General features: G+C 33.0%; 1 protein-coding gene across 1 annotated transcript in view; it reads left to right on the top strand.

Moving 5' to 3' along the window:
* Nucleotides 1–14255, top strand: part of LOC150104258 (lysosomal alpha-mannosidase-like) — a 100543-nt gene that overhangs the window by 26304 nt on the left and 59984 nt on the right. The window contains exons 2-4 of the mRNA XM_090396871.1: nucleotides 2738–2875; nucleotides 7635–7737; nucleotides 11500–11649. Coding sequence (XP_090252997.1) covers nucleotides 2774–2875; nucleotides 7635–7737; nucleotides 11500–11649 — 355 coding nt within the window. The 5' untranslated portion in view covers nucleotides 2738–2773. The remainder of the gene's footprint in view (nucleotides 1–2737; nucleotides 2876–7634; nucleotides 7738–11499; nucleotides 11650–14255) is intronic.

Genomic DNA, 14255 nt, shown 5'->3' with positions numbered 1-14255 from the left:
GCACTCATTCCCGTAATTTATTAATCGTATCTGGTACATTCTGATTACAGACCAAACGCACAGTTCTGCGGTGCATTTTTTTTAATTTACTTAAATTGATCAAATGATCCAACTGAGTTTGAATCTCATCAATAACGCGACCAAAGTTTTCTATGCCCTGTTCAACTGAACCTGATTTAACAGATTCTAGGTAAGGTCGTAGGGATCTTGCCTCGAAAATTCGAGCTAAACTTCCCAAAACATATACACAGAAGAGAGCGAAAATACACTCGCCGTGAAACCCGTATCTGTTTCAGCATTTATTCGAATACAACTCGACCCAACAAGACTTTTATGTAAGTTTATGTAAGATAAAGATAATTCTCGGTCTTTGTTTTTATTTTTATAGGTTTATCTTTAAGGTTTCACTCTATCATAACTACCTCTAAACTCAGATGTTTATAATAAATAAGTCTAAATCAACATAACGCACAAAGCATGTCTGTTGTTACTTATGCTATTCAAAATATCTAAATAGCCAGTTGCATACAAATTATGTACTGTAAAAAAAAAAAAAAACTCTACTTTGTAAACAGATATGATTGCCGTTTTGATAAATTAAAATCAAGACAAAACTCCATTCATCTCTCTCTCTCTCTCTCTCTCTCTCTCTCTCTCTCTCTCTCTCTCTCTCTCTCTCTCTCTCTCTCTCTCTCTCTCAGACAGAGCGTGGACGATGACCTGTAGAAATCTCTTTCTCAGCAGCTTGAGAAATCTCCAAGTTCATCAAAAATAAAAAATAAAAAAAACATCCCATTGAGACAGCAGTGATGGAAATCAAAAGCGCTGACATTGCATAAATGATAAGAGAGAAAACTAAAAATCCATTTCATTTGTACAAACAATATATAAATCAAAACTGTTTGGGAATTAGATGTTTTTTATTAATTTATTAGTTTTATTTATTCATCATGGAAATTACTGAATACACGACTAAATGCATGAAAAACGTATATTCCAGCTACGAATATAATACCTGCTTTACATAATGATTATGATAGTTTATCGTATCATTAAGGAGATGGAGGAACATATTCTCTCATTCTTGCTTCATCATTTACCTTCGAAATCATATATCAAGAACATACAACTGTACAGCGTCAATAACTTCACATATAGACAATCTATAGTAATCCTAAAAATTAAATGCGTAATGTATGCATGTATTTACTTCTAATGTATATATTCACTTTCCTGTCATAGAGTGGAAATGACAATCATATTTATAAGGAATTTTATCTAAACATACACATACACACGCCCGCATAAGACAGAGGGAGAGAGAGATAGAGATGATGATGATGATGATAAATTCATATACTAGCTTTAGTTATTCAAATTCAAATCAACACCAATGCCAACTTTTCCATAAGACTTTCTTCCTCCTTCTATGAAAAATCATTTAAGTTAGTAATTACGATTCTTTTAAGGTTGTGGGAAATAACTGAAAGATAAAATGGAAAGCTAGCAGCACTCAATTTTTTCCTTATTCAGAATATTATAATACAATAGTAATCTTGTTTTGACAGAATTGAAAAGAAATGCTAATTAAGATCGGCTGATATTATATAATCAAACAAACCGATTAGAATAAAGATAGCACAGAATACCATATATGTTGCAATGTTTTACTTGGCAAATGTACGCTCGTGTAAACGTTGCGATATAATATACCTGACAGAATAAAAAAATCTTGAATTACTAAGGATATGAGGTTTCTATTCTTACAGAACAGAAGTGGGGATATATGATGCAATGTTCCATCTCACCTATGAGAAAATCTGATGCCCTGTACCATATATTGTTCTCCTTAACAAAATATGTTATGCCACAATTTAAATGTACACAAATCCATAGGCTTGCTACGGAACTGAACAGAACGTTCATCATTGCAATAATGCAATATGCATCATTGCGAAATTACAGAAAAACCTCTATTTCTCTGATCATTTTTGATACGTAAAAAATTCATGTTCTGCAGGATACGTTTTTAAAAACCACTACAATATCATCAAAACACTTTTTGTAGCGGGTAAAATGAACTGTATAAATTTCCATGATTCGATTAGCAGTGAAGACGCACTTTTGATTGAAAAGATACGCAAAGAAAATTTATAACGACCTGTCGAGTTAGCTGATGCTACCTTATTTGGTGGCGAAGATTGCACGAAACGTAGGTTTTTCATCTTAATATTAAATAGCCAACCTACCCTTTCCGTAATAATTTTATGTGAATCTCCTCCAAGAAAGTTTGTAAAACTAGAGTAAATTAGTATTCGTATTATGGGTGCACTAAAATTACAAAATCGCGAATCCGTGTTCTGCTAGAGATGAAACAGAGAACAATAAGCAGGCAGATTCGAATCCCGTATCGCGTTGGTGAAAGAATAGGTACGCCGTCTACTCGATCCAGCAGGCTGTTAAATAATATATAAATAAATAAAAGAAATAAATGAAAATGAAAAATAAAAAAAGTTATTTTTCATTTTCAAATAATAAATGTTTTTTTTTTTTTCATTTAATTAATTTTTGTTCAAAATAACATGTTTTCGATCCAGAGGTAAATGTACCATTCTGGAAATACACTTAGAATACTTCTTTAAGAATGACTTTTATAAAGATTGCTTTTAAATTGGATGTTAAGTCAAAAATGAATTTTTCATTTTTATCATTAATAACAACTGTTATTACTTTCCAGAGAACTTGATTATTTCCAGCTGCTTGTCAGATTAAGATGATACAGTTTAAGTCCTTTGTAACCAGCAAAACCTGTTCAGTCACTGTGTTAGCCCTACTCTGCATCCTGCCCACTGCATTTACGATATGTAGTTACAATGTAAGTCGAATTTCAGTTTATTTAATTCAAAGGTTAAAACGGAATATATTAATTGCTTGTAACAGCTCCGAACTCATAGAATTCATTATAAGCTTATTTAATATTTTTGAATAAATGATGATTTTTATTTGTTCCCTTTTCTCCTTAAATACTTAAAAATTTAACTTAAAATTTTGAAATTACTTAAGCAGTATTTAAAATTAACTAAGCGATTACTTAAGCAGTATTTAAAATTAACTAAGCGATTACTTAAGCAATAATTAAAAAATAAATTTTTAAGAAAAAAATGTAAATTATAGAAATTATATGAGAAACCTTATGATTTTTCTCATATTATACTTTCAGTAGAAAATACGATATAATACAGTTATGGGTTCATACATTTCAGTCACAAATTTTCACTGCTGTCAAAAATCCCTAAGTATTGTAGCAGTATCGAACGTTACGGGGTACCAATGAAAACCATAAAGTACAGATGTAATGAGCTATTTCTAGCTCATTACATCTGTACAAAGCAGACAATAACAGGATATGAATTCTACTTGAGCGTGACTAATAATTTCTATATGAATATATTTTGTTGGAATAAACACGCTCTCCCTCACAATTTTTGCTTGGATAGTTTTACAATTAGCATATCACCGGGTAATGAGAGCTGTGTGTGTGTGTGTGTGTGTGTGTGTGTGTGTGTGTGTGTGTGTGTGTGTGTGTGTGTGTGTGTGTGTGTGTGTGTGTGTGTGTGTGTGTGTGTGTGTGTGTGTGTGTGTGTGTGTGTGTGTGTGTGTGTGTGTATTTGCGGATTCTTCGACACTCAATACATCGGCTAACAAATACATTTTCGCAAGATGGCTCATTATTCACTGCACTGAGTTTTCACGAACTTCATCAAAATATTATATAAAAATGCTTACTTTTCAATGTTATAGGATTACACATGTTTGCGTAAGATGTCCCTTAATTTCTATGGCTTTCAGTCATGAATCGACATTTAGTCTCCTGACACCATTGCTGTTTAGATTATACGGTACCGAACAATTGGTGGTATGTTTAAGTACCACGTCAGCAGTTTCAATTTTCGTAAAGTGGCAACAGTTAAAAAAATAAGAAATCAAAACAATATTCAAAACGATTTTTTTCTGTTTACAGAAAGATGCAATGCTGAGTCTGTTTGCTCTATATTTGTTAATAATTTACCACGCACTCGAGTACTTCTCTGTTGCTGTTATATTTATATTTCAAAAACGCTTAAAGTGCACATAACGGATGCAAAATATAACACTGAAGTTCAATAAATGAATAATGTGGCTTAACTCCATTTGATTCACACTGTGTCTCGTGTCCTCTTTGTAGAAGATGAATGTTGCTGTGGAATAGCCTTTGACATTAACAGAATATTCTCAGCAAAAACCTAACAATGAAAAATGTAATAATAAATAGAAACACCATTGGTCTTTTCCGGTTTCATCTGCACGTTTCCTTCCGACTATATGATGGCCATTTCCGCTATTCTGACTATCTTTGTCAATATCATCCTTTATCAGTTTGTAAAATCATTCCAGCTGAATGATATTGGATTCAATTGTGCTATTCGGTCCGATCTTATGCTAGATATTTCTGACCATCTAAACAAATTTAAAAAGCAGGAAAAATAGTTTTGTTCTAATTTTTGAAATGGCCTAATTAACTGAATAATATGTAGTATGTATACAATTAAAAATCGTTTTCAGCATTAAAAAGTAATAAAACAATGAGAAATGCGTTTGTGGAATTTTCCCTGTAAATTAAGATACGATCTGGAAGGATTTGTGTTTTAAAATTTCAAATTGCAAAGTATTGGGAAAAATTCTTTTCTAATAAGAAAATTTTAGTGTAATGTTCTAATAAAGATTTGGGTATTGCTTCAACAGTGATTTCTCTAGAATAATTTTTAACTTTGGTGAATACTATTTGATCTTAAGTGTAAATATGTGTAGAAAAGTTTTAATTTTCACACTTTTAAAGGTCATTCGTTTATTCTAAACTTCGTACTGTGAAGTTTACACTTGTTTCAAATATATGAAATAGTTTCCTACAAGTAAATTTCTACACAAAGGATGATTCATCTTCATCCAGTGTGAAATCTTAATGCTTTCTTAATGGTAGTCTGAAGTAACATAAAACATATCGCACTTTGCACCAAGGTTTTTGGTTTGTCTAACCCCAGGTTAGATAAATAACATTAAAACAAAAGTAATCTCGTGACAATAAAAACCTAAGTATTTGTGCTTTCTTAAAACACCACAATTCTACACATGGAGATAGTATATTCGCCTTTTAATAGTGCTTATAAAACGACTTTCACTGCCTACACGGAACAGTTTCGAACAGTTGGATGTCATCAGGTACAAAGACACATCAAATAGACAGAAATTCTCATAGCTAGCACCACAGATGTTGTATTTTTTTCCGCTCTTTACCATTTTCGTATGATCGTTGTTTTTTTTAAGCTGTTCGATTTTTTTTAATCGAACAGCTTTGCCTGTGCGGTATAAAATAATAATTTTCATTGCCAATTCATTCGTAAAGATTAAGTAATATGAAACTGTATTTATCAATATCACAGTTTAGATTTCTTCTTAATGAAGGTTAGTTTATTTAGGGATCCCTTACTCTTACGAATGAAGATATCAAAAATAAATTAATTATTAGTATGATTCTCTCCTATCAGGAAGGATATTATTCGGTAGATAAAATGTGACGCCAATAAGTGTGTCAGGGTAAGCCATATCCAGTTTATGTAATGCTATCACGAAACTGTTATTTGCATACTTAACTTATCATATCCGAATCTAAATTTGATGATAATAGTACGAGAAACCTTTCGTTATCAGCAACGAACTATCGGCATATTTCGCTTGCTTTGCTTTTCTCTAAACGTACGAGTATAAAGGAACGTGTGTCTTGTACTCTCCTTAATGGTGGTGAAGCGTATGAGATCTGAACCTCTGACCAGAAGATTATTTGAAATTGTGCCTGAAACAAGTAAGGTTATGAGGCCAGTGCATGTTGTCTTGTTAACAGTATCTCCTTTTGCCAAATGTCTTACTTCCCTAAGTGCTCGCGAGGAAAATACCACGATTGTATGAAACCTACTAACTCACTAACTACTTCAAAAGCCCTTGTAAAAGTTCCTAGAGTTATGAAATGAAATGAAATAACGCTGTACCAACCATACTCCTCGCAATTGGGCTACGGAGATGCAGGAGTGACTAAAAAAAATCCAGCAAGTGCAACTATTCTCCATTTCTTATAGAAACAGCAGACTTTTCCTGTACGTTCATCAGCGTCTAAAGCAGTATCCTAAAGAACATGTAAAACCATGCACTTTATAACTTAGCTCACTCAGAGATTACTAATCGCTTTAGGTAAGCAATAAAAGGAAAGGATCTCTCTCTCTCTCTCTCTCTCTCTCTCTCTCTCTCTCTCTCTCTCTCTCTCTCTCTCTCCATAATACATACCAAGAACAACTAGTAACGAAGGGCACTGCTCCATTGAATAACTACATTAATATAATTTCAAGCACAAACTTGTATTTACTTGGTTATAATTAAAATAATAATAATAAATAAGTGATTCGTTTCATGACATAATTTATCATCTTGTTCATTAACAGACTTCGGATGAACCAAGAACATATGGGATTATCAACTCCTGAAAAAAATGCTCACTCTCTCTCTCTCACATGAATGTAAGCAAGTATTAGCATTTTCTCTTACCTCGGTATCAGATGTAGATGCTGCAACCCTTTCGAGTGGTGTATTTTGCCTTTTTTTTCTCTATTTTATTTTTTCCCTGTTGTTTAGGGATAAACAAATAAATAATTTTTTTCCACACTTGGGCAGTTTTAATGTAGTCGCCCCCCCCCCACTGTTCTTTGGCCTCATGACAAACATTTTCTTTGGTGAATTTTTTAACAATACGGCTATCGCTCTTCTTTTATCGAAGTTTCAGAGGTTAAGCCTCTGATTAAAGTACTTTTAGGTATTTGCACTTTTGGAGTTTACTGAGCAAAGCCGATATCCTTTGGCTGGATTGGCCTGGCTTCGAATCTCGATACAGGAAAACCCCTCCAGAAAAGACATATTAGGAACCGACAATTTCCAGACGTAATACTCTAACTCCACAGACTTCGGTGCTTCGGCTCTAATTGCAAATCGTTCCTCTCCGTCCTAGGCATAATTACTCTAAGAAGACTAAGAAACTTGTTTCCTCATGATTGAAGCTTTTCACATATAATTACATCAGTGGACAAACATACGCTCTGTCTATATGAATATAAAACTGAATGAGCACAAAAAATCTCATATTTTTCGTCAACAAGCCGCCACTGCGGACATTTGAGTCTCCTATGGACGTATGTAAAATGATTCCATGAAGCTAATGTATAATACTGCTATTAGCAGTCGCTGAGATAGTTTAAACTCAGTAATCGCTGTTAATTGGATGAAAATAACCTCTACTACAATGAATTAGCAATAGGAATGAGTTTATTCATTATTAAGATACATCGAATGAGATGATCTTGATGATGTTGTAATTTAAATAAACAAAGAGACAACTGTAGCATGTTCAGCATTTCGTTCCTACTTTCAGGACTTTTAGCACTGAAACTATACATGTCGTATTTCTTCCCATTAGGATGCATTTAGTTAATATCAATTATATATATATAAGAAATTTTATTTCATTAAAATAAAATGATTACTGCTTTTCCCAACAGTCATGCCCAACCGGAAAGCCAGATATGTTGAATGTGCACATCATCTGCCATACACATGACGATGTAGGCTGGCTATTGACCGTCGACCAGTACTACGACAAATGTAAGTATTGCTAATTATACTGATTATAAATTAAGTATTTCCATGTATTGCAAGTTAAATACATACACTCCAAGTATATTTTAGAAAACATACAGCTGAATATTTTATAATAAAAAAGAAATCCGGTTATTTCTTAGTTATGATTTTTTACTTTTTTCTTTATTCATCACTTAAGTTACCCGATCATTGTTAGTCATCGTATAAGGCAGAATGGATTTCCCACCAAGAATTCTAAGAGTCCATAAAGATACCAATTAATTCTAATAATATTGAAAATCTACGTTTCATAAGAATAATATATTAGATATAAGCCATCTTTGACAGTGATGATGAAAAAATTAGTTTGTTTAAGACTATAATCATTCCAGTAATGTGAATTTCATTAACATTCGGTAAAGAAATTACCACGTGTGTATAATAATGCAACTAATTTTGCAAAAAAAAAAAAAAAGGAAAGAAAGAAAACCGCAGATATTGAAGTTAAATTAGTTATTACTAAACACTATGGCTGAATCCTGGACGAAAATACTGAACAGCAATTTTATTTTTTACCAAATTCTGGTTTCGAGATTATGGTAAATATTATTTCAGACTCGAGATTATGCGAAGATATTTGGCTTCGGGATCATTTCATTTCTCTTTACTGTAGAGCTGAACCAGTGATAAAGTTCAATATGACGAATAACGTTTAACAGTCAGTAATTCCCTAAGAAACAAAATTAAGTAAAATGGATGATAAAAGAGAAAACACTGATGGAAATATTTACAAAAATATTGACGACTGTGTATGTTAATATTTAAGCTCGTGAGAGGTTACCGATATGCGGTTGGAAAGAACTAATCGAATCCCATGTACGAAGCAAAGAATGAAACCTCACATGGAGTTTTTGTCCATGAGTTAGTCGGTCTCACACGAAAGTAAAAGTTTTCCTCCTGAAATACTAATATGTTCTATCCCCCTAAAAAAGGAAACAGGTATAAGAACACAAGCCACTAACAGATATAGTATAAATCCTCTTTAGTTTGGTCTGGCCGTAATTACAATCAAACCATACCAAACTCAACAAATTTTGGAAATGATTTCGTAGTAAAAAATAAATGATTTGTTCCTTTTTCGTCGAAGTTTCTATGAAGCTGGATCCGTACAGGAGAGACCATTAGTAAGTTTTGTTCTAGTTACTCTAGTTGGTGACGAAAACCTGTTCTTCGATCAATATCAGAGTTAGTCGATCTTTTGAGCTGGTATGTAGGATTTTTCTCATTGAGATATTTTGGTTTTTAATCATATAAGTCAGAAAAATCGACCGTAGAACACACATGTCAGTCAATACATACATACAAATAAATGATACTGATTAGGATTTTAGGGAACATTCCCTCTTATCTACTCAATCTCAGCGACGGTGACAGATATTTGTTACCTACAAATTCCCATTTTTCTTCTAAATCTTTCCATTGTAAGGACATTCTAATCTACTGAGTGAAAATCTTGCACTGGGTTTGCTTTGTTATATGTATGAAACAGTAATTAATTTCCAATTTTGATAAGTGGAAGCATTTTGCAGTTAGAGTTTTCAATATAACAAATAAATTTCTTTCAGATTAACTAGTATAATCAATACATTTCGAAATATATAGTTTACTTTTTAAATGAATATAATTTTCACGTTTATGAATAAAAAAAATATGAACAGGTAGGGCGATACGACTAATATCAGAAGAAAATCAACATAAAAGAATTTCAACAGATATTTAGGATATTCTAAAACAACATGACTTTGTAAATATCATACTGCAGTTCTTTTCAAGTTTTCTCTCGTGAAAGTTGAAAGAATTCACAACTTTTTTCTCCTCTTCAAAGCAAGCATACACACCCATGCATAAGACACTCATCACCCGGACTAATGTAAAAAAAATTATACGAGAAACAAAATGGTAACGCGTAACGAAAAGATATAAATTAGTATAATAAATTTGATGAGGAGAGAAGAATTACTGGCTACTAATTTTAAATGGAACGCAAATAATCAACCATTCACTTTGGAAGGGAAAAAACTAAACGAATTCAAACATTAACGAATTTTTTTTTTTTTTTTTTTCAATTTTGAAATTTCATATTGGGAGATTATAGTTCGCCCACCGATTTGAGGTCCCTCGACACTTCTGCGCATCTCAGAAAAAGAAGAATCCATTCCGATAATAGGGTAATCAGTCCGTATAGTGGGATGAGTTGTTTATTATTACCGGTCGGAAAATTAACTTCTCTTTTATGATTATTGTAGTTAACTATGTTGCTTGTATAACAGTTGGAAAATTTTACCTATAAAGCACGTGATTTCGCGTGTTGGCGACCAATTCGGACGTCCTTCATTTTTTTCTCCCCTTCAGCATGAATCGACTATTCCTGGAAAGACGCGAAGCAGGGACCTGGAAACGGTGGGCGAACTATACCGCCTACCATTAGCCGAGGCAATAGGTGAAACAGCTCGACAAATACAGGCTGTAAATCCAGCTGCACCACGCTGCTTATTAGTGGCACGAAATAATTTCAAACACGGAAGTGTTTGAAATTATTTCATTTATGCTCCGGATTATCTGCTCCTTAGCTCATTCATTATCTTAATATATAGGTTTGCAATCTTTCTTAGAAACATTCACATAAAAAAATGATTTTTTTCCCTTTTCTTAAACACACTGTAATAATAATAAACACACTGCAGATCCCACCCATTAACACTTTCATTGCCAAGCTGAAAATTGGAATTTCGTGTGGTGGCCAAATTTTTTTTATTTTTTTATTTAGTTATCAATGTCCACGCGATAACGCGTGATCGGCCGTTTGGTGAGAGCTCGCATCGCGTGATTGGCAATGAACATGTTAAAACTGGATGTCATTTTATTAGCTATAAAAAATGCTTGTCACTTTCCTTGAAACTATTTTTTCAGGATCTAGACACTATTTTATGTATGTTTAAGAAATCTCCTTGATGCTAATTTATTATTAATTATACCTTATTATTTTACCTAGGATTTCCAAATTCCCGATATTTTTAATAAATTTTAATCTTCGGGAATTTACACTTCCCGAGAATTCTCTTAATAATTATTTTTAATAACCTTGATTTCACACTGCACATAAACAGACATGCAGAAGGAACCAGGATGAGAGTGATGTCGGGTGAAAGTGGACAAGATTATTTTTTTTAATAATCGAATAACATTATTTTTAAAAAATCACGATTTTTTTACGAGATTATAAAAAATGTCTCGAAATTCTAGGGAAATATTTCTCCTGTTCTCGATAATCGGGAATTTTTTAAGTATGAATTTTTACCGAGAATTCTCGGGAAGAAACCCTAATCCACTTGATTTGCTAAAGCATACTAAATCAACTAAGTTGGTTTGTTAAATCAATATAGTTTCTAATATTTATATATAAACTATGTTTTCCATAGAACATTATATAACGTTTCTATAGAAAATGGGAAAAAACATCGATTTAAATAAAAATTAATTATATATATATATATATATATATATATATATAAATGTGAAAATACACAAAAAAAAACGAATTCTAAACTGAATTGCCGGATGTCATTAATTTTTTGTTTTAATGTTTAGCACTGAAAACCTCATTTTAGAAAAATGAAAACTGGAGAATATCTCAACATAATTCATGCATAAATTTATTAAACTACAATGCAATATTTGTGAGTGAACATTTTAAATGTCATATTCTTGGCTCGTATATTCCAATAGATGTTCGTGACATCATACGATCTGTTGTGTCACAGCTTTTAATGAATGAGACGAGGAAGTTCATTTATGTGGAATCAGCCTTCTTCTGGCGATGGTGGGAAGAACAGCCAGACTTACTCAAGGAACATGTGAAAAGGTTGGTAAGCGAAGGTGAGTATCTTTTATATCTGTGTCTCTAAATTTTGCTGATTCATCCACGACCAGAATAGAAAATTCGAGCTCCATAAAAAATCAAATTAAACGCTAAATGTATTTGCTTAATTAAGAAAAGATGTCATAGACTAAATAAACCATTCAAGCATACTTAAATAGTGTATTTAGTCTATTTAGTTAATAGCGCACTTAAGGTTTCTTTGTGGAGTATCTGACTGACACTTCGAGCATTTCCTTAACGAATATTTGCAAACACCTTGACGGTTCTCTAATGAATTTAGTACTGCAAATCATTTATTTGTCCTTTAAATTATATTCCTCGTAAGAAAGTTGCCTGTTTTACGAGTGTATTTGAAATATCTTTACGAATATATTTTTACAGATATCAGAAGTGAGAGGAGATGTTCCCTGTATCAATGGCAGTTATTGGAAATTGGTTCTAGATTACCATCTCGCTCGCATAATAAATGCAATAAATGTTTTTTGTCATTTATCATGTAATATGTTGGCTTTAGCTTTTTGGAGTTCTTAATACCAAGTTTTTAAATATTTCCATTATAAAATTCACATCATTTTAGTTCTAAAATTAACACGCTTAATATTCAAATAACTTTTTCAGTTGGTTATTTTATGTTTCCTTTTTTGTAAGGAGTTGCAAGAAGATGGACAAACTTCAGCTGACTGCTTAAAATTCGATTAATCATTTGAATAATTTTAATACAAATTCAATTACCATTGCCTGCGATGGCATCCTATGCTTATCCTTCATTTTTATTATACATTACAAGTAAACATTTTTTCAATAATGTCTACAACACACTCTTTTATGTAGATCTCCATTTCATTGTCCAATAAAAGAAAGCACAATTGACTTCATTTGTGAACGTCAATTTCATATCTTTACCAGAAAGGATTTCCCTTCTTGGTACAATGAGTCTGGTGTTGATGAATTTCTGTACGACTCCAGAAGCGAGAAAGCGAATTTCTTCATTGCTTTTATATAATATGCATATCGCCGTCGTAAATGAATATTTAATATTTACATTTATTGCACAGGCGGCAGAAAGGTAAGTAATGCTCCATTTTATGAAAAACGTATGACTGTAAGCAAAAAGATCACTCTTTCGTTTGACTTTCTTGGGTGCATTGAAAATCTCTGAATGACAGTAGTAAAAATGGCGTAGTACGAGGATACGATGTCAGGGCAAAGAACCTAACATATAAAACAGTTCTGCCGAAAACATAGCACCAACCGACTTTTATTTTGAAAATGAAGCCAACATTGAAATATGGTTCAAATATTACTAGGCAAAATACATGTACATTACAGACTCATAAATCGTTCTGAACGTAGCCGGAAGTGCATTGACAATTTTGTGTGTGTGCACGCGTGCGTGCGTGCGTGTGTGTGTGTGTGTGTGTGTGTGCGTGCGTGCGTGTGTGTGTGTGTGTGTGTGTGTGTGTGTGTGTTGTGTGTGTGTGTGTGTGTGTGTGTGTGTGTGTGTGTGTGTGTGTGTGTGTGTGTGTGTGTGTGTGTGTGTGTGTGTGTGTGTGTGTGTGTGTGTGTGTGTGTGTGTTGCCTCATACCCACAAAAGGCTAGTAAACTTATAGTACATTAGTGCCGTAGGTGAAGTAGGGTTTTTTAAAATTTTATTTATTTACATAATCCGGAAACCTCTTCTATAAAGGGAACATGGAACTTTTCAAGTCACTAAGACTCTAACAAGCGATCGGTGGTCTCACAAGGGGCAAAAATTCATCTTCCACCTTTCAAAAACATCCATGGCCAGGCGGGATTTATACTCTCAGCCTGTTGATTGAAGATGGAATACGTTATAAAAGATGACATGTAATGAATGAATGCCCTGAATACAATCAGAAAAATAATATGCTGAAAGAATCGTTCATGAAACTGTTTCTTCCGTCATGCAAACGAACCAACTTATCTTTGTAAAAATTTTCCTCTCAGAACTGAACAGAATACTATCTATAACTCAATGACACTACTTTTAAAGCTTTTTAACAGCAGGCTACTCTCAGATAGACCAAAACAAAAGAACAAGCCTGTGATTCTAAAAGGGTAACACTAGCACTCGGCATATTCTCAGGGCCCAAGGCCCTGTGGATACCGACTTGCTCACATGAGAAAATACGCCTTGAAAGCAGATGCAGATCTCCCATAGGAAAATTCTTTTGAAGTTCTGATGACGTCTTTTGTAATCTTATCTGTTTTTCGCAAAAAAAGCTGCTTGCCGCACTTCTTTCTAAGATGTTACCTAACGTAAAGAATAAAATTTTCCCCATAGAGAATGTGATTAATCACATTCTCTATGGGGAAAATTTAAGAAGCAAGCGTGTGAAGCAATATAAATAAATCAAGGTGAGGATGAAAGATAGTGATTATTTACTTTAGCAACTTCGTTTATTTATTTATTTAGGAATTTTATTTCTTTATACTCGGTTTATTGTACGTTACCTGAGAATTATATTTAGTTATTTGATACTAAAACCCTTCTAAACACTCTGCAGCAAGCAGTGAATGTGTGCTGTAAGTTGATATTTTATTTTTTGTGCACGAGACAAATTAATAGTTATGCACACT

The sequence above is a fragment of the Typopeltis vanoorti genome, chromosome 8 (assembly GCF_054136105.1).
Source record: "Typopeltis vanoorti isolate ZY-2024b chromosome 8, IOZ_Tvanoo_1.0, whole genome shotgun sequence".
Lineage (NCBI taxonomy): Eukaryota > Metazoa > Arthropoda > Arachnida > Uropygi > Thelyphonidae > Typopeltis > Typopeltis vanoorti.
The sequence above is the reverse complement of the archived record's forward strand: the minus strand, read 5'-3'. Positions and strand labels throughout refer to the sequence as shown.